This window comes from Canis lupus, chromosome 9, assembly GCF_011100685.1.
Source record: "Canis lupus familiaris isolate Mischka breed German Shepherd chromosome 9, alternate assembly UU_Cfam_GSD_1.0, whole genome shotgun sequence".
Lineage (NCBI taxonomy): Eukaryota > Metazoa > Chordata > Mammalia > Carnivora > Canidae > Canis > Canis lupus.
This window is the reverse complement of record NC_049230.1, coordinates 54,745,270-54,771,738: the sequence shown is the minus strand read 5'-3', so window position 1 is coordinate 54,771,738 and position 26,469 is coordinate 54,745,270. Positions and strand designations below refer to the sequence as shown.

Sequence of the window (26,469 nt, the reverse complement as noted above, 5' to 3'; positions counted from 1 at the left end):
ATTTCATTCTTCCTTTATTTTCACCATTTCTTTGCACTAGCATTTTCATTCTATTTTACATATTAGGAAATTGAGACTCATGGAGATGTAATTTGCCCACAGGAACAATAACTGCCAGTTAGTGGTAGGTACAATTTGAACCCATGGTGTCTGACTCTGCCAGTATAGTATACTATGCCAGTATGGTAATCTGGAAGATAGCTTTGACCACATTGACTGGAGAAATCTTTTTTGGGAGCCTACTCATTAGTCCATAGCAGGATAAATTAGCCATTCTCTTGAGTCTTGTTGTACTGGGGCTTAATTTCAGAAGCACTGTTTAGTGAGCTTGTTTTGACCCATGAGCAGGAAATTTCAACCGGCAGGCCCCACTGGCTGGCACTGGTTGATTTATCTTGGTGACCGTTCAGGCAGCTGCATCATTCATATCAGCACATAGAGACTCTATCTTTTCTCTAGACTGCATGTGGTTTTCTTCCCCACGAAAACTGATCACTTTGAAAATGGTTCCCTTTTGAATTTATTATTGGCTGTGTGGTGATCTTTATGGTTCCTGCATTTTCATTTTTCCCCTTGTCTTCCTGATTTTGGGTCTAAATTAGGACAATTACAAAGCCTTGGATTCCCTTCCCATTTGTTTAGAGAGACTATATTAAAGTGTAGGATTTTGCTGAATCTGGGGAAAGAGTTTCGTTATTCAGAATTAGTCACTGACTCCTTTGCCATTACAGTGTACCACCAGCACTGCATGCATGTGTGTCTACGGACTCCTTTCTTTCGTTCTGACCTCACTGGAGCTGCACACACTGGGCAATCAGCAGGTCGGTATCTGGCTTTTGTGAGGCTGTCTACACTGCCTGGCTTTGCAGTCATATCTCTAAGATATGGAACTGATATCACACACACTCACATATCTCAGGTGTTAATTTGTTTATTGCTGTTTCTTTTCATTTGTATTATACAAAAGATACAGATTAATGACAGAAAAATCAGAAAGTGCTGATAAAAAGAAAAAAGTGTAATCCCACCACATAGGATAATCTCTCTTAATATTTTGATATTAACATTTCCAAACATTTTCTGTGTGTGTGTATGTGTGTTTGTGGGTATATGTTAAAAATATAATAAATCTTCTCTAAAAGTAGAATCACAGTGTATATACTGCTTTGTAATTTCATTTTGGGATAGTACAGCTGTCCTAAACATCTGTGGGTGCTAATAAATATTCTTCTGCAATGTTTTTTTTTTTTTTTTTTTAATTTTTATTTATTTATGATAGTCACACAGAGAGAGAGAGAGAGAGAGAGAGGCAGAGACATAGGCAGAGGGAGAAGCAAGCTCCATGCACTGGGAGCCCGACATGGGATTCGATCTCAGGTCTCCAGGATCGCGCCCTGGGCCAAAGGCAGGCGCCAAACCGCTGCGCCACCCAGGGATCCCTTCTGCAATGTTTTTAAAACATGAAACATTTTAGGGATGCCTGGGTGGCTCAGTGGTTGAGTGTTAGCCTTTGGCTCAGGGCATGATCTGGGAGTCCCCAGATCGAGTCCCACATCGGGCTGCCTACATGGAGCCTGCTTCTCCCTCTCTCTGTCTCTCCCTCTCTCTGTGTGTCTCTAATGAATAAATAACTAAAAAAAAAAAAAAAAAAAGAAACATTTTAAACCTACATCAAAGAAGACAAAATTGTGTAACAAACTCTTAAATGGTCCTATCATCAGCTTCCAAAGTATCAACTGACAGCAGATCTTGCCCTTTCCCTCCTTATTTTGAAGCAAATCTCTGACATCATTTAGTTTCATCTATGAATATTTGATGAACCAGAATAGGAGCTAGTAAAACTTTACAATCATATACCTTTACATCTAAACAAACAATATTTTCAAATATGTCAAGGTTTAAGTTTTTCTTTTCTTTTTTCTTTTCCTTTCCTTTCCTTTCCTTTCCTTTCCTTTCCTTTCCTTTCCTTTCCTTTCCTTTCCTTTCCTTTCCTTTCCTTTCCTTTCCTTTCCTTTGTTTTTTAAGATTTATTTATTCATGAGAGACACAGAGAGAAAGGAGAGGCAGAGACATAGGCAGAGAGAGAGGCAGGCTCCACACAGGGAGCCCGATGTGGGACTTGATCCTGGGATTCCAGGATCACACCCTGGGCCAAAGGCAGGTGCTAAACCACTGAGCCACCCAGGCATCCCTATCTTTTCTCTTTTTATTGGTTGGAAGGTTGCTATAGAAAAGTGCGTTTCACAGTATATGCAAATATTAGATCATTATGTTGTACACCTAAAATTAATATTCTGTATCAGTTTTACCTCAACATCTGCTCTCATTAGCTATTAGCTATCTGATACTCTGGTATAAAGTACTATACATGCTTATTTTCCTATGTACCAATTTTTCCTACCATCCTACAAAGTCCTAATGTGGTTAGTGACGTTTTTAAATTTTTACACATTGTTGTGAAGTGTATAAACTTGTTAGCTGTGTTTTAATCCACTACAGTTACTATCCTTATGCTCAGGTTGCCCACCTTTGGCCAGTAAGAACTCTTTTTGATGAGCTTCTGAGTTTGTCTGACACTACGTTCACGTACTTTGATAGCTCGATTGCATTAGGGTACGATACAATGTTGTAGGATTATCTTATGAGATTCTTGCCCCAGACCTGGAATCTGCCATTTCTCCAAGGAACCATGGTTCCTTGCATTGGAAAGTGCTGTTTGAGCAGTTCTTTTTTAATTAAGTCATTGTATTTGTTTTTAATGACTTGTTTTGGAAATTGAAAAAATTTGGTGAAGTTGCTATAAATGAAGATTTCTTATCATTAGAAAAGAAATTGGTATTAACTGGAAGACTCCCATTCTAAATCTCTAGGGGCACAGAGTAAGCTTTCCATCCTTTGCCAAAATTCTGGTCACATTGGGACCCTATTGCATACCTGGAGTCTTGATATTAACATATCTGGGCTGGAAGAGTCCTATACATACCTGGTACATTCCCAGTGTTCTGTGCTAGGTGCTGAGGATTAAAGAAACCTAAAAAGGTATTATTCTCGCCCCTTAGGAGAACAGTTTAGTGGACCCTAGTAATACCTCCCATTTACATGGCATCTTAAAATTTATAGTCCGCTTCATACATTATCTCATTTAGTCCTTACAGTGATACTGTGAAGCGGATAATATTGTCACCATTTTATAAGGATTTTGAAGTTCTGAGAGGTTAACTTACCTAACACCATACAACAGATATAATATACACCCTAGACAGGATATAATCTTACTTTTCTAATCCCAGGGTTCTTTCTGACATAGTATGTGAAAGTATTGTTGGTGTTTTTATTTGAATAGAATACAATAAAAAAAAGATAAGACTTGGTCAACGAGGGCAAATAAGCTATTTTCTCCCTCCTCCCCCCAACAGGATGTAATAGACACAGCATGTGAAGTCCTGGCAGACCCTTCTCTTCCAGAACTATTCTGGGGAACAGTAAGTGTGTCCGAGGGAATTATGCTAAGATATTCTTTTAGCGAAATAATTTATCAGGCATTTATTTCGCAATATGTCTGATATTAAGCAATTGTCTTTTCACATTAATCTTTATAAAAATCTGTAGAGTAGAATTACCATCATCATCACCATTTTGCATATGAGGAAAGGTGATGCTCAGAGATGTGAAATGATTAGTCCAAGGTCACACGGCTAGACAAATAGTTAGGATCAGGAAGCAATTCTGGCTGATGTAAGACTGTAGCCTGTATTACTAACCAGCATGTTCTCTCCTATACATCAAGTCTTTGTTCACATGGACAGTCTCAAACACCAGTATTACTATAACTCTTGAACATGCTGTTGGGGGATTGTAACTCTGAGTTGTCAGAGTATTGTAACTGGTTAGATAAGAATTTAGCTTTGGAGTGAACAGTTTCTAACCAGTACTTAGGCTTAGCATTGACAATAGCCCAAAGCCCAGGGTCCAGCTGATGAATAAATCTGTTCTCCTCTGTGCTGTGGCTTGATTGATATGCCTATATGTCTTCCCCCCCCTTCTGGAATTACTATCCATTCTTACACCGTTCCTTGGGAGAAGATGGTATAAAGCAATATTTAGATTGAGGATCTGTTGCCCATGTGTGGTAGCTAAATGCTGACATGTTGTTGGATGGTTTTTATCTTATTGGCAACATGTCACGCAGAGTTGAACACCGTTGTCTTCCTAGAGGGAGGATGGCCAGGAAAAGGTCACTGGAGGCAGTGGTGTTCTCTTTTCAGGTCCTAACAAGATCTGCTGTTGATAGTCATTTTCAATGAACATATGGAAGTCTTACTAAATTGTTAAGGGAGGAGAGATGTCTGTCTGAAGGAAAGGATTGATTTGAGGTTTTCTTAAGATTGCTGGGCACTTCAGAGATGTGTTAATTTCATGGATAACATGAAGGTCAGTGATTTCTCTCCTTCCACCATAGGAGCCGACCTCTGGGCTTGGGATCATTCTGGACAGTGTATGTGGGATGTTCCCCCATCTCCTCTCCCCACTCCTGCAATTGCTACGAGCCCTCGTGTCAGGGAAGTCCACTGCCAAAAAGGTAGGTGGTTCAGTTAGATGCCTGAATTCAGAGTGTGGGAGATATTTTTTGGGGTGCCACTACCACAGCAAGAATTAGTCTGAAGTTGAATGAACAGTGCCAGAGTTAGTGCCTCAGTTCTATAAAATAAGTACCTGTTGTAGATGCTGTGGGAGTAGGACAACATATAAAGTTCCTTACTATCTCATTGGCCGAGAATAACAGTAGACACGAGGGAATAACTAACAAAGCCACACAGTCGATGACATTTGAGTAGTGGAGACCCACTGTTCAGGAGAGTGGACTGTCTATAGTGAGGGGTCCGTGAGCTTAGTGTTTGAGAATGGTGAGGGCTATAAGGAGTGCGGAGGCAGGTTTGTGAGAAGTTTGAGAGTCCACACATACACGGTTTGGTTAAAGAGCAGAGAAGTGGATGTGGGACCCGTTGTGTGTCCCCCAGGTGAACACGTGGCTGGATTTTTTTCTGTGTGTTGACAGGTGTATAGTTTCTTGGATAAGATGTCTTTCTACAATGAACTTTATAAGCACAAGCCCCATGATGTGGTCTCCCACGAAGATGGAACACTCTGGCGGAGGCAAACGTCCAAACTCCTTTATCCTCTTGGTAAGATGGAGAGACCCCGGTTGAGTGGCCTCTTTTCCTCAGCCTCAGTTTAGAATTCATATATGCTGCTTTAACTTTTTCTTTTTTTTTTTTTTTGGCTTTAACTTTTTCATACAAGCTGCCTTTAGAGCAGTTCCTTCTCTCCACTATGCTTTTTGAGAACTTATTAGTGCATTTCTCCCTTTTTTACATTAGATTGTTTTATTTCAAAAATAATGTGTGTTTATTGTAATGAGAAACAGTGCAGATTTATGCTTTACAAAGTTCATTTGTTCAGACATGTCTGTTGGATAGTCAGTGTTAAGAGCTGGTGTGTGTCCTTTTATATACTATGTACATTTTCGTAGATTCTGCAAGTTGCTTTTTTTATGTATGGATCTGACTCATTCTTTTTAGTAACTACAGAATTATTCTTAGTTTCCCAGAATTTTGTATCTTTTCCCTTTTAAAGGACATGTAGGCTGTGTCAGGTTTTTGCCACTACAAACAATGCTGCCTTGGGTACGTGTCCCTTTATACACTGGTGCTTTTGCTTTTAGTGCACAGAGTCCTCAAAAGTGAGGTTGTTGGGTAAAAGGGTATATATAATAACAATTTTAAATAAGTGTCCACCAGCAGATGAAATTGATAAACAGAATATGGTACATACATAGAGTGGGATATTACTCCAGCCTTGAGAAGAAAGGGAATTCTGACACAGGCTATACCTTGGGTAAAAAACAGTCTATCAGTGTTAGCTACTAGGAAGAGAGAGTGTACATCTCTGTGTCACTAAGTATTGGTGTCTGGTCACTTTTTCCTGTTGTATCCTCAGGTATTTGACCCATTTTTCTTCCTCTCTCCTTTAGGGGGTCAGACCAACCTCCGCATACCTCAGGGCACTGTGGGCCAAGTGGTACTGGATGACAGGGCTTACCTGGTACGCTGGGAGTACTCGTACAGCAGCTGGACCCTCTTTACCTGTGAGATTGAAATGCTGCTGCATGTCGTTTCCACCGCAGGTGAGGTCTGCTCCGGGAAATGTGACTGTGGGGAGGAAAACTGGCCCTGCTTAGATTTGGAGGACAAACAGAATCTCAAGATAAAATTGAAAACCATCCAGACTGGGCTAAGTGTAATGTTTATCTGGGCCTCAGAGACGACTCAGTGATCTTAAAGGAAGTGTTTGCTTTCTTTGCCTACAGATGTAATCCAGCACTGCCAGCGGGTCAGACCCATCATTGATCTGGTCCATAAGGTCATCAGCACAGATCTGTCCATAGCAGACTGTCTCTTGCCCATCACGTCTCGCATCTACATGCTGCTGCAGCGGTAAGCATCTGGTCACACACCCACTGGCTTAATGTTCATGCTCTTTTCCCTCTGGGAAGGCCTGGGGTGATAATAATCCCCAGCTGAGGGCCTTCCTGTTTTTCCATCCCTGCTGAGAGGAGGGACTTGGGCAGAGAGAACTGGAAAATATTTGTGGTGGGACAAGTTGTATTATTCATTTTACCAAGTATAGTGCACTGTTCTTTAACCAGGCTAACGACCGTGATCTCCCCACCAGTGGATGTCATTGCTTCTTGTGTCAACTGCTTGACTGTTTTGGCTGCCCGGAACCCAGCAAAGGTGAGAGATAACCAACTCTTCCTCATAGCCAAAAAATGTTGTTCTTGTTTGGTGTATACCTGAAGACATGTGGACACTGGGCTCTTATTTTCCCTTCTCAGGTCTGGACTGATCTTCGTCACACAGGCTTTTTACCTTTCGTGGCCCACCAGGTCTCCAACATGAGTCAGATGATTAGGTAAGCCACGTCTTAGGTCGGGTAGAGCATATGGGAGTACCAGGCACATTTCAGGTCCAGACTAGCTTCATTACTTTCAAAGAAGTTTCCCCGTGGATGTATCCAGTGGCAACCACCTGAGGTGCATGGGAGTTAACTTTAAATTCAGGAGAATCCAGAGGTGTCTAGATCCAGACTTGGCTTCCCTTTCTGAGGCTGTAGTCACTCGTATCTTTCCTTGATTCATGGCTACTTGAGCGACTTGAACGTACTTGCTGGACAGCTGCTGTTACACAGGCTCCTCCTATATCCTACTTTGTATTCTTTTCTCTTTTATGACAAGTATTTTTTTTTTTATGTTTACGTTTTTGTTTATTTGATCTTTAAGCCTTTTGAGGTTTTTAATGCTCATCTGGGGTAGAAAATAGCCTAGATTTGATAAATTCTTGAGCACAGATTTTCTATTTGGGGCCCAAGCCATCTAGGTAGTAACAAGAATGCTCTGTGATAGTTTCTGGAACCCTAAGATTGCTCCACCCTGATTCCTCTGCCTCTGTTCTTTCCCAGCGCTGAGGGGATGAATGCTGGAGGGTACGGAAGCCTCTTGATGAACAGTGAGCAGCCCCAGGGCGAGTACGGGGTCACTGTTGCCTTTCTGCGCTTAATCACCACTCTTGTCAAGGTTAGAGCCGGTCAGATGGAATCATCCAAATAGTTTCCTCTCCAACTATAGTCCTCTTGTCTACAGGCGCAGCAATTGTCCTCAAGTTATGGCGTTAATGTTTTCTGTGTATTGAGAATTGACTGTATGCCTGATTTTTGGAGTACCTTATCTGTGTTAATTTATGTAATACTCGGAGGCAGGAGCTATGATTTGGTGAATATCAAGCTATTTTCATTGGCACCCAAGGTAATATGTATGTTTTATATCATGGCCCAATATGCACATATGTGTGTGTGGACCCCTGGAGCAGAGTTTCACAACTCAGCGCTGCTCTGACAACACAAAAGGTACTTTGTTATTTTCTAATAAGCTGATTTCACAATCCACTAATGGATCACAACTCAGTTTGAAAAACAGATTTTTGATTCCCATAGAATTAGGTTTACGTTTCAGGTTGACCACCTGCCTGCTGCATCAGCCTTAGATCAGTCCAGACCTGAGAAGGGAATATAAAATTTCTTAGACTCTCTGTAAAATAGGAGTAGTAAATGGTCTCTATTCCGTGGAGTTATGGAGAGGACCACACATGAAAAGCACTCAGCCTACATCTTGCCTACAAGGATCATTGAACGAGTGCTTACAAAGGTAGAAACCATCCTGTGTGGAGATAGGGATGAAGATCGATATGTTCACACAGAAGTAAAGAATCCCCACTTTCAAGGTAAGGAAGCTGATGTTAATGAGTAACATTAGACAAAGAATTATGAGTATCAGAGCTCCTTTCTGGTATTCCAGTGTCAGGTATTCCAGTGGCAGGGTAGAGGTTAAGGGCGTGGCTAGCATTGTGACCCTGACATAATGTCCCTGACAGCCCCATGTCCTTCATGTTTACGGTACCTCCACTCTCCCCAGGTTTAACAGTCCCCTGTCCTCTTCATGTAGCTGCCTTTTGGGACATTGTAATTTTGTCTTATTAGTCTTTTTCCCTATTTCAGAGAAACCCACAGCTTGGACCCTGTTGAACCAGAGTGTTCTGATGTTTGCCAGAGTTTGCCCCGATTTCCTGTGGACCTGTGGGTTTCAAGTTAAATCTCTGATGGCTAAATGACTTCCTTAAATGGTGTAAGTCCTCACATCATGGTTTCTTGTAGGGGCAGCTTGGCAGTACCCAGAGTCAAGGGCTGGTGCCTTGTGTCATGTTTGTGCTGAAAGAGATGCTTCCCGGCTATCACAAGTGGCGTTACAACTCCCATGGTGTGAGAGAACAGATTGGTAAGGAAGGAGTTCACAGGGAAAACCTGAGCAACTCCTGGCTCCTTGGAGATGTTGTCTTCCCCTTTCTTGGGATGAGGGTCATCACACAAGGCCACATCATTGCTGTGTCTTTTTTGGAATCCAGGTTGCCTGATCCTGGAGCTGATTCATGCGATCCTGAACCTGTGCCATGAGGCCGACCTACATGGCAGGTATGAGTGGGGTGATTGCTCGAGCAGGGTACACCTGGATGCTGCCACTCCCCAAAAGTATTAGGGTTTCTGCTGTGCAGAACCACCTCGTTCTTCCAGAGAACTCAGCTTGCTTGAGCCCAGAGCTCAGTACAGTACTCTTGAGGTTCTGATTTGCTTTCCACTGGACTGTATCCTTTCTCCCTGTGGGTTGAAAAGAGAAATGAAGTGGGAACGAGCCTGTCCCCAGTGAGATTGCGTGTGCACACACACACAAATTGTTTTTAAGGTCTTTACAAAAGTTACACATGTTCATTGGGAACTAATCTGTGAAGTGTCCTTCTTCAACCTCTGCCTGCTGTTCCACCTGCTTGTGTGCTTGCTTGCTCACTCTCTCTGTCAAATGGATGAATAAAATCTTTTAAAAATAAAAACATGGGCAGCCCAGGTGACTCAGAAGTTTAGCGCCACCTTCAGCGCAGGGCGTGATCGTGGAGACCTGGGATTGAGTCCCACGTCAGGCTCCCTGCATGGAGCCTGCTTCTCCCTCTGCCAGTGTCTCTACCCCTATCCCTCTCTCTCTCTCTCTCTTTTTCTCTGTCTCTCATGAATAAATAAAATCTTAAATATAAATAAAATAAAAACAAAAAAACCTGTTTCTCAGAGATGACTACAATTTAGTATATTTTCTGCCAGGTGTTTTCCTCTGCTTGTATTGACTGGTCTGGAATTTCATTCCATACCATTTCACATAGATCTATCTTGTTCTGAGCATTCCGTTGTGTGGGTTGATAATGATTCAGTTCAGTAAATCTATCCGTTAATTAATCGGACATTGAGAGAGCTTCTCAGGGTGGTTTCTAAGATCAGGTCATTTTTTAAAAAAGATTTTATCCATTTATTTGAAAGAGAGAGATTGAGAGCACAAGTTGTGGAGAGGGGCAGAGGGATAAGGAGAAGCAGACTCCCCACTGAGCAGAGAGTCTGATGTGGGGCTCAATCCCAGGACCCCAAGATTATGCCCTGAGCCGGAGACAGATGTTAACTGACTGAATCTCTCAGGTGCCCCTAAGTCTACTTAAGGAAAGTGATCAGTGTGTTTATCTGTCACAAAGCTTAGCTGTATGACTGATGTCCACTTGGTTTGGTTTGGACAGTGCCCTTCCCTTTCGGTAATAAACTTGGCGGCTCCCTGGTAACTGGGGACATGTCTGTCTTGCATCACAGCCCCAGTCTTCAGTCTCTCTGCATCTGCAGCCTGGCCTACACAGAGGCGGGACAGACAGTCATTAATATCATGGGCGTCGGTGTGGACACCATTGACATGGTGATGGCTGCTCAGCCCCGCAGGTAGGGCTACCTCTCTCCCTCTCCATTTATCTTTACTGTGCCTGCATGTTCTCAGAATTCTAGTGTAAGTTAATGTGCGATAGCTTTTTAAAGACAGCCTTGTTTCCCCTAGGATGTAGCCTTTGTATACCCTAGTGGCTGCTGTGTAGACTGGCACACAGCAAAGGGAGTTGATTGCTCCACCTCTCTCCTAGTTTGGACTGGGGCCTGTAACAGAAGCTGTTGAACTCTGGGATTATTGTTGGAATCTAATTCATGAGAGCACATATGTTGCGAATGAAGTCATGTTGTCTGAATCCACTTTGGTTTCCATTTGGCACCCTAGCGATGGGGCAGAGGGCCAGGGGCAGGGCCAGCTGCTGATCAAGACAGTGAAACTGGCATTCTCCGTCACCAACAATGTTATTCGGCTGAAACCGCCTTCTAATGTGGTGTCCCCCCTGGAGCAGGCTCTCACACAGCATGGTATGTATTGCGCTTCTGACCCACAGTGCTTCTGCCCACAAGGACATACTTCAGGCTGTGTTGTTAGAGGCTGGAAGCATATTCTGACTAATTCCTGGAGGGAATTTGGGAAAGATCACCAGCTCCCATCCTGGACTTAGAAACAAGAGGGGTGGAATATCCTCCACTTCTGCCTCCATTGATGACAGGATAATAGTTAAGAACCCATGTTCAAAGTCACACTGCCTTGCTTCAGATTTTGGCTCTAATCAGCCATGTTACCTTGGGCTCATTATTAAACTGTGCCTCAGGTTTCTGGTCTATAAAATGATGATAATAGATTGCAATGGAGCTAAGATTACTCCTTGTAAATCATGAAGAGAAGTTCGTGGTACCTGTTATATATGGACTGTTTTGCTCTTTGCCCTTACACTATTCATTTAATCCCTTTGGGACCCTGTTTTCCTCATTTTTAAGTAGTTGTTTGGGTAATGTCTGAGATCTCTTCTACTTGTGTTATTTTGGGATTTTGATAATTTTTGCATTTCAGTGCAGGTCTTCAGTGTGGTGTCTTTTTCTAACCTGTTTGTTAAGAGACTACCTGTTTTTTTGTTTTTTTCCAAAATGTCTCTCTTTCTGCTCTTAATGAATTGAATTGGGCTCTTTACCTCTAAATCCTGCTTATTCCCTTGGCTACTGAAAAGAGAGAATGGTATGGCCACCTGTATTTGCTCTGGCCCTCCAGGTACTTGAGGGCAGTAAACTCACTCAGTGTGTGAGCCTTTGTGACTAAAGCCTCTCTTAGGAGCTTGACTTGGGTGCACTTGATACCTATCCTGTTTCCTGCACTGCTTCAGGTGCCCATGGGAACAACCTCATTGCTGTTCTTGCCAAATACATCTACCACAAACATGATCCTGCTTTGCCACGTCTTGCCATCCAGCTGCTGAAACGTCTGGCCACGGTAGGTTCCCATTTAATCAGCCAAAGCCCCAGAAAACTGACTTTGTGCTTTAGACTGCTCCTGCCTTCTTTTAAGATGAACAGCTGACTTGGGCTTCTCTGACTTTTATTTATTTATTTTTAAGGATTTTATTTATTTATTCATGAGAGACACAAAGAGAGAGAAGCACAGACACAGAGGGAGAAGCAGGCTCCATGCAGGGAGCCTGACATGGGACTTGATCCCAGGGCCCCAGGACTCCTAGGCTGAAGGTGGCACTAAACTGTTGAGCCACCCAGGCTGCCCTTCTCTGACTTTTAAAGATTTTGTTTGTTTGTTTATTTGAAAGAGAGTGTACATGTGTGTGGGGGTGGGGGTGAGGGTACAGAGGGAGATAGAATCCCAAGCAGACTCCATGCCCAGGACAGAGCCTGATACAGGGCCGGATCCCATGACCCTGAGATCATAACCTGGGCCAAAATCAAGAGTCGGACACTCAACTGACTGAGCCACCCAGGTACCCCAAGACTTTTCTGACTTTAAAGTGATACAGTCATATGCACAATAGACAAATTGTGTTGCTATACACAACACACATAAATGATGTTTTATGAGGAGTTTTTTTTCCTATTACAAAAGACATGCATATTCATTTTAAAATACTGAAATGTTACAGATAAATGTGACATAGAAAGTTAAGGTCCTCTGTGATCCCTTTGATCCACGAGTCCCTATGAGCAGATTGGTATGCATTGTTCCAATTTCTTTTTATCTTTTTTTTTTTTTTTTTTTTTTTTTTTGAGAGCTAGAGAACGGGCAGAGAGAATCTTAAGCAGGTTTCACACCCGGCATGGAGTCCGACATGGAACTTGATCTCATAACCTCGAGATCATCACCTGAGTCAATAATGAGAGTCAGTTGCTCAACCAACTGAGCCACCCAGGCGCCCCACTCCAGATTTCTTTTTATCTGTAATTATATATTAGAGGGTGTTTGGTGTGCTCTTTGTTCTTTACAAGAGTAGAATGGCACCATATATAGTTTTATGACTAGTGACTAACTTTCTTCACGGAATACCACATCTTGTGGTCTTTCCACATGGGCACATTTGGGCTACTTTATTGTCTTTAATGCTAACATGTTGTGCCACAGAATGGTGCATCCTAATTGATTTGGACTTTTTTTTGTCTTTCACTATTACAGGCAGTGCTGCAGGGGGCTCTTGTCCATAGAGTTCCATAAACTTCTGTTTTCAGTTCCTAAAAATTAGGTATTAGTGAACGTTTTAATTTTTTTTAGACATTTCTAAGTTGTCCTCCAAAAAGGATTGTAATAGTTTATGCTCCTTTTTTTTTTTTTTAATGTAACCCCACACCCATCATAGTGCTTGAACTTACCACCCCAAGATCAAGCCAGCTGGTGTCCTGACAGTGTGTACGCCAGACACCAAGCCTTGTATCCTTGTTGCGATAACCCCATGAGTTTTGTTTTTGTTTTGTTTTGTTTTTTAAGATTTTATTTCTTTATTCATGAGAGACACAGAGAGAGAGAGGCATAGACACAGGCAGAGGGAGAGAAGCAGGCTCCGTGCAGGGAGTCCGACATGGAACTTGGTCCCAGGTCTCCAGGATTACGCCCTGGGCTGAAGGCGGCGCTAAACCGCTGAGCCATGAGCGCTGCCCCCCCATGAATATTTTAACTTGGTAATCAAATAGGCAAATCGGTATTGTCTCATGTTCTACCCTGTGTTTCTTTAACCACGAGAGAGATCGCGTGTGTTTTTAAGTTAATTACTATTTTTTCTGTGAATTTTTGGACGTTTTGTACTGTAGTTTAAAGCAGTGTCCCTTCTAATCTGGAGCTATACATCTGATGTTTCCCTTTCTGCTCATTTTCTGCGAGTTCTCCAATACCTTCTCTAGGAGCTTCTTGAGGCTTTTCTGAAAGTAGAGCTGTAAGTCTGTGTTTGGTTTCCCAGGTGGCCCCAATGTCAGTATATGCCTGCCTGGGCAATGATGCGGCCGCCATTCGAGATGCCTTCCTGACCCGACTGCAGAGCAAGATTGAGGACATGCGCATCAAAGTCATGATTCTGGAGTTCCTAACAGTTGCAGTAGAGACTCAGCCTGGCCTCATTGAGCTGTTTCTGAATCTGGAGGTGAAGGATGGCAGCAATGGCTCCAAGGTGAGCCTGTGTGGGGGATGAAGCTGGGAGACAGCTCCCTGAAGGTGGGTGTGGGCCCCACAGGTGCACTTGCCAGTGGTACCTGAAGGACTGAATGTCTGCTTGGCCTTCTTGCAGGAATTCAGCCTTGGGGTGTGGAGCTGCCTCCATGCGGTGCTGGAGCTGATAGATTCCCAGCAGCAAGACCGCTACTGGTGTCCCCCACTTCTGCATCGGGCAGCCATTGCCTTTCTGCATGCCCTGTGGCAGGACCGGCGCGATAGTGCCATGCTGGTCCTCAGAACCAAGTGAGTCTGACTCCAGGAGGGATTTATCTCCAAGGTCATGTCTGTAAAACGGGAGTAACGATAGTTTATACTTTTGGGGTTTTTTGTGACCAGTCGCTTAGCATAGGCCTGAGGAGCACTTGGTACCTCATGCAGAGTTTGGGAGCTTTCCCCTTAGTCATCTTCTTCTGTGCTGCCGCTGGCTGGTGTCCTCTTTACCTGAAGGCAGAGGCTTCCTTACCTTAAGGTGCCCTCCTTTTCCGGCCTTTTGTGTTCTTCCCTCTGCTGACCCCTTCAAAATCAATTGTTGTGAAAAACAAAAACAAAAACAGTCTATTGTTGTGGAGAAACAGTAGCTTTAGATGAGAGTGGCTTGTTCAAGCCCTTGAACTGAATGAAACCCCCAATTCTCCAGGACCCTGCTTGTGCAAAGAGGGAAGGGACATTAAAAAGCCTGACCATGGGAGTCTGTTTCCTCTTCCCTCCCTGCTCTCTTCTTTGTGAGGCTGTGGGAAATGTCCAGCAGCACAAATCATGACATTTTTTATCGGTCGACTCTACAACATACATACAATTGTGTTTCTTAACAGGTAAACAATTTTTATCTGTGGAACCTATTGCATTTATGTAGGAGCAGGTGACTCATGAGACACGTTAGGGTTGAGACGGGTACAGTAAGGACAAGTAACCAGCTGAGGTGGGTGGACAGAACTTCGAGAAGGCCCGCATGAGAGAAAAGTATAATTTCCAAATGTACTTTCCTTTCAGACCCAAGTTTTGGGAGAATTTAACCAGTCCGCTGTTTGGAACCCTTTCTCCTCCCTCAGAAACATCTGAGGTAAGATGGGGTGGAGGGTGGGATGGGGCAGAGAGTCCCTGGAAGGACAGGCTGGGTGGTGAGGCTGAGCGATAGGAAATGATAGCTCCTCTCAGTTAAGCAACCAGAGCACTTTCTTTACTGGAAACTTTTTTTCTCAGAGGCACGCTTGCTTCCTGTCCCTTTGAAACTTGCCAAGGGAAGGAAAGTAGCATGCCCTGCTCTGCATTGATGGCTCTATGGTCTTCTGTGGACCCAACACTGCAGATGGCGGTTCACATTTGTTAGAGATTGGATTTCCCTGTTTGCAAGTATCATGTCCCTGCTCTGTTCCGTTGTGGAGGACACCAAAGAAGAGTTTCTCCTCATGATTGATGTGTGCTCTGCTCTCCCCTCCACAGCCCAGCATCCTGGAGACCTGTGCCCTCATCATGAAGATAATTTGCTTGGAGATATACTATGTAGTTAAGTGAGTCTTTTCCCCTTTTGAGATTTGAATTTAAGATTTGGGTGGGGGGTGTCCAGTGGCCTGCCACTGGGTGCATGGCTCTTTGAGCCAAGGCAGAGGAGAGAGCTGGTTCAGAGCCATTTATGGAGGGCCGCTGATTTGTGTCCCTGGCCAGTCCATTGATGGCATTTATGATTGTCAGAGAGAGTTATTGTGAAGCAAACTCCATGTGCCTGGGATTTTATGGAGGAGGAATCCTGGAAAAGGCCTCAACCTAACCCATTATGTTGAGCAAGAAGTATGAGCCCCTCACAGTGGAGGTGACCGGAGCCGTCTGCCTTTAAGCCCAAGTGAGGTCGCTTTCTCTGCCTCGACAAGGGTCTGTGCCCATTACATCTCCATCTGCTTTCAAAACCTAACTGTGGGCTTTGTCTTTTCTTAACATCCTAGGGGCTCATTAGATCAGTCATTAAAAGATACACTTAAGAAATTTTCCAGCGAGAAACGCTTTGCCTACTGGTCAGGCTACGTCAAGTCTTTGGCGGTTCACACAGCTGACACCGAGGGCAGCAGCTGCACCTCCCTGGTGGAGTATCAGATGCTGGTCTCCGCCTGGAGGATGCTCCTCATCATCGCCACCAGTCACGTAAGAGCCTCTTGGAGTGGTTTTCACTTGGGTATCCTAGCAACTCTGTGCTGGGATGCCTAACAAACACAGCCCCTTGGGATGAAGGTTGAACCAAGGATTTTCCCTGAGAGCTAAAATGTAACAGTTCTGTGCTTGTAGATGGGGGGGCTTCTGTGGGCCATTTAGGATGTTGGATCCAACAAGGGACCTTAAAGAAAAACGCAGAGAAGGAATTTAAAATGTCTTGCAACAGTTGTGAGACAGCCTCCTGTAGCTGCCCTTGTGGCCCTAGATGGGTCTCAGGAGACCCCTTCTTCATTTGCTTCTCGTGCACAGGTAGCATCACCTGCTCAGGTGCGTGTCCTGCGCATACTAAGTAAATATTTGTCGACTGGTCAGCAGGCAGCTGTGACAGCTGCGGCAACACCGTCTCTAGAGAGCAGTTTGTTTTCATTGCTTCTAGAAACTGCATTTCCTGGTCTTAGAAGAAGAACAGAGGCATTGTCTATGCACTGTGTGTCTACTGAGTTTTTCTTTTTTTTATTATTATTATTTTTATTATTATTATTTATTTATGAGAGAGACACAGGCAAAGGGAGAAGCAGGCTCCATGCAGGGAGTCCGATGTGGGACTCGATCCCGGGACCCCAGGATCATGACCTGAGCCAAAGGCAGATGCTCAACTGCTGAGCCACCCAGGCGTCCCGAGAGTTGCTTTTAGAGAGAGAGAGTGTGCATTTTTTTTTTTTTTTTGCGTGTCTGTATGTGTGGTTTCACATTATCCTGTTGTGCAGTGGGAACTTAGTGTTGAACTGTTCTTCCTTGGGGAATCCAGATTGGTATCTTGACTTCATGAATAACTTCGGCTTGATAGAAGTCCCTTGTTCCAAGTGTGTTCTTACATCCTCCACGAATGACTTGTTCCCAGGGCCAGACTGCCCACAACCTTGGGACTTTGCTGTATCACAGTGGTTGCAGGCCCCGGAGACTGCAAACCCAACAGAGCACTCGGCGGTCTTTGGAGAATGTTCGATTCCTCCTTGGAGAGCCTGTGTGTCACCTGCCTCTAGGCCCTAGCTGGGCAGCAGCTCTTTTTCTTTCTTTTTTTTATTAAAGCTTTAATTCTTTTTTTTATTATAGTTTATCTGTAACGTTCTTTTATTTATTTATTTTAAAGAGTTTATTTATTTATTCATAGAGATGCAGAGAGAGAGAGAGAGAGAGAGAGGCAGAGACACAGGCAGAGGGAGAAGCAGGCACCATGGAGAGCCTGACGTGGGACTCAATCCAGGGTCTCCAGGATCACGCCCTGGGCTGCAGGCGGCGCTAAACCGCTGTGCCACTGGGGCTGCCCTATGATGTTCTTTTAGTTTCAGATGGATATCATAATAATTCAGTATTTTATTTTATTTTATTTTATTTTTATTTTTATTTTTTTAGATTTTATTTATTTTTAATTTTTATTTACTTATGATAGGCACACAGTGAGAGAGAGAGAGGCAGAGACACAGGCAGAGGGAGAAGCAGGCTCCATGCACCAGGAACCCGACGTGGGATTCGATCCTGGGTCTCCAGGATCGCGCCCTGGGCCAAAGGCAGGCGCTAAACAGCTACGCCACCCAGGGATCCCTAATTCAGTATTTTATATACCATGAAAATATTCCCATGATCAGTCCAGTTACCGTCCGTTACCACACGAAGTTGCTACAGTTTTCTTAACTATGTTCCCCGGGCTGTAAAACATAGGCAACAGGTCTTGGGTTGTGGCTCTGAAAATCCTGCCATCCTCTTTCTTTTTAACAGAACTATCTGATTCAGTCTAGGATAGCTACCATTTGCTTATTCATTTAAGAAATATTAACAGAGGGACGCATGGGTGGCTTAGCAGTTGAGCACCTGCCTTCAGCCCAGGGCATGATCCTGAAGTCCCGGGATTGAGTCCCACGTCGGGCTTTCTGCATGGAGCCTGCTTCTCTCTGTGCTTATGTCTCTGCCTCTCTTTCTCTGTCTCTCATGAATAAATAAATAAAATCTTAAAAAAATATATTAACAGAACATTCACCATGTTTCAGGCACCTGGGGATTCAGCAGTGAATAAGGCAGAGAAGGTCTTTGATCTGGTGGAGAGTGGTCCATAAGAAAGGCAAAATGTAAACAGATTCCCAATGAAATCTAGTTTGAGATTATATTTCACTGTGAAGGAAATAATCAGAATGCTGTGGTAGTGAGCACTTAAGTAGGATAGGAGCAGTCAGGGAGGCCCTCTCTAAGGAGGTGATGTCCCACTTGAGACCCGAATATACAAAGGAGCCTTCCAGGTGGAGAGCACATGGAAAAGAGTAGTCTTAGGAGATGGTGTCACGTGTACAAGGGTCCGGAGGGGAAAAGAGCTTGGCATGCTATGTTCAAACAGGAGGAAGGAGGCCAGTAGGAGGTGATACCGGAATTATTTGGACCAGATCCTGGCAGGGGCCTCTTGGCCTTGTTTGTTTTTCCAGAATACTGAGAAGGAAACCTTTCAAGGGTCTGAGCAGAAGAGGGATGTTATTAAGAGGAAGAGGTGAACCCGACCCGATTTTGAGCATGTCTGAGGGTGGACAAAGAAGCAGCAGGGAGACAGTTAGAAGACTGGCTTACCAATGACTGTGCCTGTCTGACAGGACCCTTATATCTCATCATTGCTTTTAAAACCTGGGACATTTGCCCTAATGCCATGTTTCTCCTGTTCCTTTGCAGGCAGAGGTAATGCACTTGACTGATTCTGCAGTGCGTCACCAGCTCCTTCTCGACGTGCTTGATGGGACCAAAGCGTTAGTAAGTGTGTCTGGGAGAGTTCACATTCCTCCTAGGGAGAAGGTCTCCAAAGCCCAGGATGGCTCATGAGTGTGAAGCTGCCCAACGGTCAGGTCAGGGGGCTCAGGCAGCCTGTGGGACCTGAGGCCATCATGCTACTCTGTGATCTCTCACCTTTGTCCCACGCCTTCTGAGCTCACTGCTGGGAGGGAAAGGCATGAGGTTGAGAGGGATCCTGTGGGTGGAGCTCAAACCTTAAGCCATGTCAGCTCATAAGACCACCGACTCCTGACTGATGTGCCATCTCTCCTCAGCTACTGGTCCCAGGCTCTGTGAACTGCCTCCGCCTTGGCTCCATGATGTGCACGCTGCTGCTCATCCTCCTCCGGCAGTGGAAGAAGTGAGCGCTGTGCTCTTTACTGACCCTTCACTTTCCTGAAGGGGAGAAAGTGGGGGTGAATCGGGCTAGTCCCGCCATCATAGGGACGGGACTGACCTATCAAACATGCCCACTGGGCATCCTGAGGTGAGGGGGGGCCATTTTGTGGCCTTTATGTGGGGTGTGTTCTCCCTCCCTCTCTGCCCCATATTGTTTCTAGGGAGTTAGGTTCTGTGGATGAAATCCTTGGGCCCTTGACGGAGATTCTAGAGGGAGTGCTGCAGGCAGACCAACAACTCATGGAGAAGACCAAGGCCAAGATGTTCTCAGCATTCATCACAGTGTTGCAGATGAAGGAGATGCGAGGTGAGGGGCAGAGGGGAGTGCGGACCGTGGTCTCCCCACCCCACCGGCAGCTGGTTTTGTGGGGCTTCGCCTGCTTTCGAGCCAGACGTTTCTGTTGTGTGGTTTGAGCTGTCAGTCTTGGAACGTGTCTTCAAGAAGACTCTCTGTTCTGTATGTCCCCCCAGACGGGGCAGAACCCCCACTCTCAGCACTGTACGTTCTCTCTCCCTGCCTGGGGAGGGAACGTCGATGCACTGAGAGTCAACGTGGTGAACGTGACTGTCCTTCCCTGCCTGTGCTCTGCAGTGAGTGACATCCCCCAGTATTCCCAGCTGGTGCTGAACGTCTGCGAGACGCTCCAGGAAGAGGTGATTGCTCTCTTCGACCAGACCCGCCATAGTCTGGCATCAGGCGGTGCCACAGAGGATAAGGACAGCATGGAGACGGATGACTGCTCACGGCCGCGGCACAAGGACCAGCGTGATGGGGTGAGGGGGCGCCCCGAGGAGTACTGTGTCCTGCTCATGCACATCCGGCACATGCACACTGCCTGCCTGCTCTGTGCCAGGCCCTGGGAGTGATTAGCAAATGAGACACTTAGTCCCTGCACTTACAGAGTTCACAGTCTGGTGGAGGACATTAACAGATCACAGCCTACGCAGACATGTCAGAATTCCACGGTGACAAGTCCCACATGGGAGAAATACCAGGAGAACCTACAGCTTGGGGTTCTCACCTAACCGAGGGACTCAGTGAGAAACGACTCTTTCAGCCATGACTTTAAAGTTTGGGTAGAGCCAGGCAGGCAAAGTGAGCAGGGAAGATTGGGGAGCAACCACAGGGGTTGTGAGCCAGGGCCCAAGTCCCCTGCACACAGAGGAGAGGCTGGAGAGCTGGGGGTGGGATGACCAGGGGCCTTAGCAGCGTCTTTGATCTGGGTTCCAAGTGAAAGAGGAAAGGACTCAAGGAGTTAAGCAAGGGAGAGAGAAATGATCAGATTTGGACTCTGGAAAGATCACCCCGGATGCACTATAGAAGAGTGTTTTTTTTTGTTTTTTTTTTTTTTTAAACTTTTTTAATTTATTTATGATAGTCACAGAGAGAGAGAGAGGCAGAGACACAGGCAGAGGGAGGAGCAGGCTCCATGCACCGGGAGCCCGATGTGGGACTCGATCCCGGGTCTCCAGGATCGCGCCCTGGGCCAAAGACAGGCGCCAAACCGCTGCGCCACCTAGGGATCCCCTAGAAGAGTGTTTTTTAAACTGGGTCATGACTTGCTATAGTGAGTCTCAAACTGAGCTCGTTTCGTTACAACCAAAATTTTTTTTAATGAAGTAGGATAAAGTGTAAAAGTAAGTATGAGTGTGCTTTGGAGGCAGGCAGGATAGGAAAATATATCAGCATGTGTATACAGTCACACGTGTAAAAAATATTACTGTGCATCGTGGTGAAAAATAAGCTTGAAAAGCCGCTGGTACGAAGAATCCATTGGAGAGGGTCCAGGAGGCTGGGGGAGGACCAGCTGGGAGGTGGGTGCAGTGGTGCAGCAAGAGGGGCAAAGATGGGTGCAGTGAGCAGGTGTGGGTAGTAAAGTTTGGTAATGGGGGAGGGAGGAGTTGAGAACCATCACTGGGTCAGGGGCAGTGGCTCATTAGTGAGGATGGAGTCGCTGGCAGCCCTATGAGGGGATGCGGGAACCCAGCAGGTCAGGAGAGACTTCAAGTTGTTTTAGTCAAGCTCACTTGTTACATGTGTGACCAAGTGAGGGTTGGGCCGGCCCAGTGCAGGGCTGTCCCCCTCCTGTATTTCTCCCCTGCACTGCTTTCTTCCCTCTTGCCCATCTCTGCCCCTGGGCCCCAGCAGGTGTGTGTCTTGGGCCTGCACTTGGCCAAGGAGCTGTGTGAGGTGGATGAGGATGGTGACTCGTGGCTCCAGGTGACTCGCAGGCTCCCCATCCTGCCCACCCTCTTCACCACTCTGGAGGTGAGCCTGCGCATGAAGCAGAACCTGCATTTCACCGAGGCATCGCTGCACCTGCTCCTCACTCTGGCTCGCACTCAGCAGGTAGGAGGCAAGCCCAGGGGCCGAAGGGAGCCTCCTTGCTTGTGCTAGGTGGGTTCTGGCACTGCCTATGACCTCCCAGAAGCTCTGGTCTGCCCTGAGAGCTCCAGCTGCCCCTGGGCAGGGTGGCTGCGGGGGACGGGTCCCAGGAACAGTGGGTCTTACCCAATTCCATCTTGTTCCTGGTCTTTCCCTCCCAGGGAGCCACAGCAGTAGCTGGAGCTGGCATCACCCAGAGCATCTGTCTGCCCCTCCTGAGTGTGTACCAGCTTAGCTCCAATGGGACAGTGCAGGTGAGTTCCAGTGACTTGCCAGGGGGCCTGGACTGGCACCAGACTGCAGTTAGAGTGGAAAAGCATCCTTGTCTTTGGTTTTTTACTTGCCTGGGAAATTGCTCTTTGGTGGCCTGTGTGATGCACTGATGGTGTGGACTCCTCCCTGCCCCACACTGATTTCTAGCAAGACAAGCTCATGTAGCTAGTTAGTGGCTGACCTGAGTCTAGACCCCAGGCTTCTTCTACCTCTGCTGAGTGCTCTTTCCCTGTAACCACTGGCCTGGGACCCTCTGTGGCCCTGCTGGTCACCAGGCTGTTACCGTTGCAGGTTTTCTCCTCCAAGCAGCCAGGCTGCCTTAGCTGCTGTGTTGCAAGGAGGCCCCGCTGTACCTGTCAACTAGATTCATGGTGCTGTGTCCTGGTCTTGTCTGCTCTTTGTGTCTTAGACACCTAGCACCTCTCGGAAGTCCGTGGATGCCCCCTCTTGGCCAGGAGTCTACCGCCTATCCATGTCTTTGATGGAGCGGCTCCTCAAAACTCTGCGCTACAACTTCCTGACCGAGGCCCTGGACTTCGTGGGTGTTCACCAGGAGCGGACCTTACAGGTAAGGGACTGTCAGTCATACGGGTGGGGGCTCAGGGTCACAGGGGTTGGGCCATTCAGAACCATTCAGAAGCTCCTTAGCAAAGATTCCTGTTGTGCCATCACCTCTATGTTTGTGGGCCGAGGGCCTGTCCTCCTGTAGGAGGGCAGGATCAGGGGGGTCAGGTTCCTGATTTACCCCATCCTGCCTTGTCTGTCCCCTCCTAGTGCCTCAGCGCAGTGAGGACAGTGCAGAGTCTGGCCTGCTTGGAGGAGGCAGACCACACTGTGGGCTTCATTCTGCAACTCTCCAATTTCATGAAGGAATGGCACTTCCACCTGCCTCAGCTTATGCGGGATGTCCAGGTGGGCCTCAGACTGGGTTCCTTTGGGAGGTGGTCTGGGGATATGCTTGGGTGAGGGGCATTGGGCACTGTCTGGGGGGCACCTCTGGTGAATTGCAGGCTCATTACTAGAACGTGGGCATTTTGCTCAGCACGTACAGACTTTGGTTTTTTCACATTGTTTTCTCTGAAGCTAAGATTTTCTTTCCCAAGTAAAGGGCAGCCTTGTAGCTTAAGAACTTGGGCTCAGTTGGAGACGTTGGTTCACATCCCTTAGTTATAGGCCAGCAGAGCTGGAGGGTCCTGGAGTCAGGCAGGCTCTTGCCATTTGTCTGACCTTGGCCAGGTCATTTCATGGTTCCTGAGCCTTTTTCTTCTATAAAACGGGAAACTATCCCCATTTTCTTTCTATTTCATTTTATTTTTATTTATTTTAAAGATTTTATTTATTTATTCATAAGAGACACACAGAGAGGCAGAGACACAGGCAGAGGAAGAAGCAGGCTCCATGCAGGGAGCCCGATATGGGACTCGATCCCAGGACTGGGATCACCCTCTGAGCCAAAGGCAGATGCTCAACCGCTAAGCCACCTAGGCATCCCCTTTCTTTATAGTTTAAAGTTGATTTAAGCAATCTCCACCCCCAACTTGGGGCTCGAACTCATGACCCTGAGATCCAAAGCCACATGTTCCCCGAACTGAGCCAGCGGGGCACCCTCCCCTTCTTTTTTCTTTTTTTTTAAATTTTATTTATTTATTCATGAGAGATTGAGAGAGAGAGAGAGAGGCAGAGAGAGAGAGAGAGAGAGGCAGAGGCAGATACACAGGCAGAGGGAGAAGCAGGCTCCACTCAGGGAGCCCAACATGGGACTCAATCCCAGGTCTCCAGGATCAGGCCCTTGGGCCGAAGGAGGCAGGCACTAAACCGCTGAGCTACCCAGGCTGCCCCCCTTCTTACTTCTTTCCTTACAACCCATCACATGCTAGACATCGAGCTAGGGCCCAGGGGAGCCCTCCCAGGCACCTCTTGCCCCAGCTTGTAGTCAAGTGTCCTTAGTGGCTGTGAGATTTGCAGCCTGAGAAAGGAGGGAGGCAAGTGCTATGGGAATTTGGGGATGGAGCAAGCACACCAGGACTGGGAATGGGCTGGGGTTCTTTGGGTCAGGCTGCTGCTGAGTGCCCCCCGCCTTGGCCCTGTATCTGACGCAGGTCAGCCTGGGGTACCTGTGCCAGGCCTGCACGTCGCTCCTGCACAGCCGCAAGATGCTGCAGCACTGCTTGCAGGTACACGCCCTCCCTGCCCAGCAGCCTGTGGGGCCTCACCCCAGCCTCTCGGGACCCCACCTCCATTTCTTGTCTCCTTAGAACAAAAATGGGGACGGCGTTCCCTCAGCTGTTGCCCCCCGTGTCCAGCGGCTCCCCGCTGCTGCCCCCGCTCCCTTCTCCTGCTCCTCCTCCTCCAAGCAGCCCACTGCTGACACCGAGGCCTCCGAGCAGCGAGCCTTACATACCGTCCAGTATGGACTTCTCAAGATCCTCAGCAGGACCCTGGCGGCCCTGCGCCACTTCACCCCGGATGTCTGCCAAATCCTGCTGGACCAGGTACCGGCTGCCCCGTGTGCCAGGCCAGCAGCCTCCCAGCGGTGAGCTGCCGAGGCTCTCCTGTGCCCTGCTCTGCCCTTAGAGCTGTCTGGGCTCCAGGCGGCACTCTATGTTGCTCCTGTCTTGCCTTGCAGTCTCTGGACCTCGCTGAATACAACTTCCTATTTGCCCTGAGCTTTACCACTCCCACCTTTGACTCTGAAGTGGCCCCCTCCTTCGGGACCCTTCTGGCCACAGTGAATGTGGCCCTAAACATGCTCGGAGAGGTAAGCTGCAGCTGTTAGACTCTCGTCTTTCCAGTCTTCCCAGCGTCCCACTGTCTGTGGCGTCCTGCACGTTATTGGCCCTCCCGAGCCCGTTCCTCTTCCTGAACAAGTGTGACTCAGCCTCCCCGGGAGGATTCTCTGGAGGACCGAGTGAGGCAGCAGGCGGCTGCTGCGCGTGGAGCCTGCCGAGTAGGAAGCTCGCGCTGAGCCACACCTGCTACCGTTCCCTTACTTTTTTACCCTGTTCCTCTTCCTCCAGCTGGATAAGAAGAAGGAGCCGCTCACCCAGGCTGTGGGGCTCAGCACACAGGCAGAGGGGACCAGGACACTGAAGTAAGAAGGGCCTCCTAGGATTTGAGCTGGGGTCCGGGCAGCTGTGGGCCAGCCGTCTCGTTGGCTCGGAGGCATGCCTGCTGCCTGCCAGCATGGCTCTCCGCAGCAGCCCGCCCTGCCCTCTCCCCAGGTCCCTCCTGATGTTCACCATGGAGAACTGCTTCTACCTGCTCATCTCTCAGGCCGTGCGCTACCTTAGGGACCCAGCTGTGCATCCCCGGGACAAACAGCGGATGAAGCAGGAGCTCAGCTCGGAGTTGGTACAGACGGAAAGAGGGCTCGGACCAGAGGGGGTGGCTGCTGGGGACGGGCCCCCACCTCCCAGGGCACCGCAGGGGCCTCACCTAGTACCTCTTACCTCCTAGAGCACGCTGCTCTCCAGCCTCTCCCGCTACTTCCGCCGGGGGGCCCCCAGCTCCCCGGCTGCTGGCGTCCTCCCCTCGCCTCAGGGCAAGTCCACGTCTCTCTCCAAGGCCAGCCCAGAGAGCCAGGAGCCTCTGATCCAGCTGGTGCAGGCCTTCGTGCGGCACGTGCAGAGATAGGGTGGCGACCCGGCCCACTCCACCAGCCTGCGTGGCAGCCCTGGACAAGCTGGGGTGCTGCCAGCCGGCCCGACAGCCACGTGGGGCTGAGAGCAGCACCTGTCTCCTGCCCCCCAGAGCAGCCAGGACTCCAGCTGCCCACCCGCTGCCATTATTTTTCTAATAGATCAAGAGGTCCACAGCCAGGTGGGAGCCAGGAGTCTGCTGCACTCACACCCTCAAGTTAAAAATGTCGTGAGGGTGTGGCCCTTCCCTCAAGCATTCCCCACCGCACCAGACCCCGGACCCCAACCCAGCTGAGGCCGGAGCCAGTGTCACGTGCGGCCAGGAGAGGCTGTGTGCATGGGTCTGAAAATCTGTTTTCCATGCTCTGTTCTTGCAGTTTTTGGTAATACTGTGGTCTATTTATACAAATATTAAAATGCTGTTTATAGACAGATGTGTGGCGTGTCTTCAAGGCCTCGGGATGAACATCGAGCTTTCTGCACCAAGCATGCCTTCCTTGGCTAGGCACCCGGAAGTGGAGTGGAAGTTTGGGGCACGCGGGGTATTTATTGATGGTTGACTCGCTAACATGCCTCTGTTAATGTCTGAGCAAGCGAGGGAGCTGGGTGGACACTTTAACTTTCCCTTCCTTGGCCCGCCCAGTTCTCGTCCCCTCACCTCTGCCACACTCCATTTACCAGCTGGCTGAACTTATATCATGGGGTGTAGCCTTTCCAGAAGATCCACTCCTATTTATAGCTCCTTGTTGCCCCCCTTCAGAAGCCTGGGGGGTGTGGCTTATCCGCCTCCAGCCTCCTCA

At 47.4% G+C, this 26,469-nt stretch overlaps 1 protein-coding gene across 1 annotated transcript in view; it reads left to right on the top strand.

Moving 5' to 3' along the window:
* The window catches only part of NUP188 (nucleoporin 188), a 55,359-nt gene extending 29,258 nt beyond the window's left edge, over nt 1-26,101 (top strand). Inside the window, exons 12-44 of the mRNA XM_038549107.1 lie at nt 732-821; nt 3,417-3,482; nt 4,460-4,579; nt 5,057-5,183; nt 6,032-6,184; nt 6,368-6,494; nt 6,707-6,794; nt 6,896-6,972; nt 7,519-7,633; nt 8,767-8,887; nt 9,015-9,081; nt 10,288-10,410; nt 10,736-10,875; nt 11,712-11,818; nt 13,776-13,982; nt 14,100-14,269; nt 15,017-15,086; nt 15,467-15,534; nt 15,964-16,159; nt 18,878-18,955; nt 19,249-19,334; nt 19,534-19,679; nt 19,965-20,146; nt 21,522-21,722; nt 21,920-22,012; nt 22,441-22,599; nt 22,806-22,943; nt 24,131-24,205; nt 24,287-24,523; nt 24,658-24,789; nt 25,049-25,122; nt 25,253-25,382; nt 25,488-26,101. Coding sequence (XP_038405035.1) covers nt 732-821; nt 3,417-3,482; nt 4,460-4,579; nt 5,057-5,183; nt 6,032-6,184; nt 6,368-6,494; nt 6,707-6,794; nt 6,896-6,972; nt 7,519-7,633; nt 8,767-8,887; nt 9,015-9,081; nt 10,288-10,410; nt 10,736-10,875; nt 11,712-11,818; nt 13,776-13,982; nt 14,100-14,269; nt 15,017-15,086; nt 15,467-15,534; nt 15,964-16,159; nt 18,878-18,955; nt 19,249-19,334; nt 19,534-19,679; nt 19,965-20,146; nt 21,522-21,722; nt 21,920-22,012; nt 22,441-22,599; nt 22,806-22,943; nt 24,131-24,205; nt 24,287-24,523; nt 24,658-24,789; nt 25,049-25,122; nt 25,253-25,382; nt 25,488-25,664 — 4,140 coding nt within the window. The 3' untranslated portion in view covers nt 25,665-26,101. The remainder of the gene's footprint in view (nt 1-731; nt 822-3,416; nt 3,483-4,459; nt 4,580-5,056; nt 5,184-6,031; nt 6,185-6,367; nt 6,495-6,706; nt 6,795-6,895; nt 6,973-7,518; nt 7,634-8,766; nt 8,888-9,014; nt 9,082-10,287; nt 10,411-10,735; nt 10,876-11,711; nt 11,819-13,775; nt 13,983-14,099; nt 14,270-15,016; nt 15,087-15,466; nt 15,535-15,963; nt 16,160-18,877; nt 18,956-19,248; nt 19,335-19,533; nt 19,680-19,964; nt 20,147-21,521; nt 21,723-21,919; nt 22,013-22,440; nt 22,600-22,805; nt 22,944-24,130; nt 24,206-24,286; nt 24,524-24,657; nt 24,790-25,048; nt 25,123-25,252; nt 25,383-25,487) is intronic.
* The last annotated feature ends 368 nt before the right edge of the window (nt 26,102-26,469 follow it).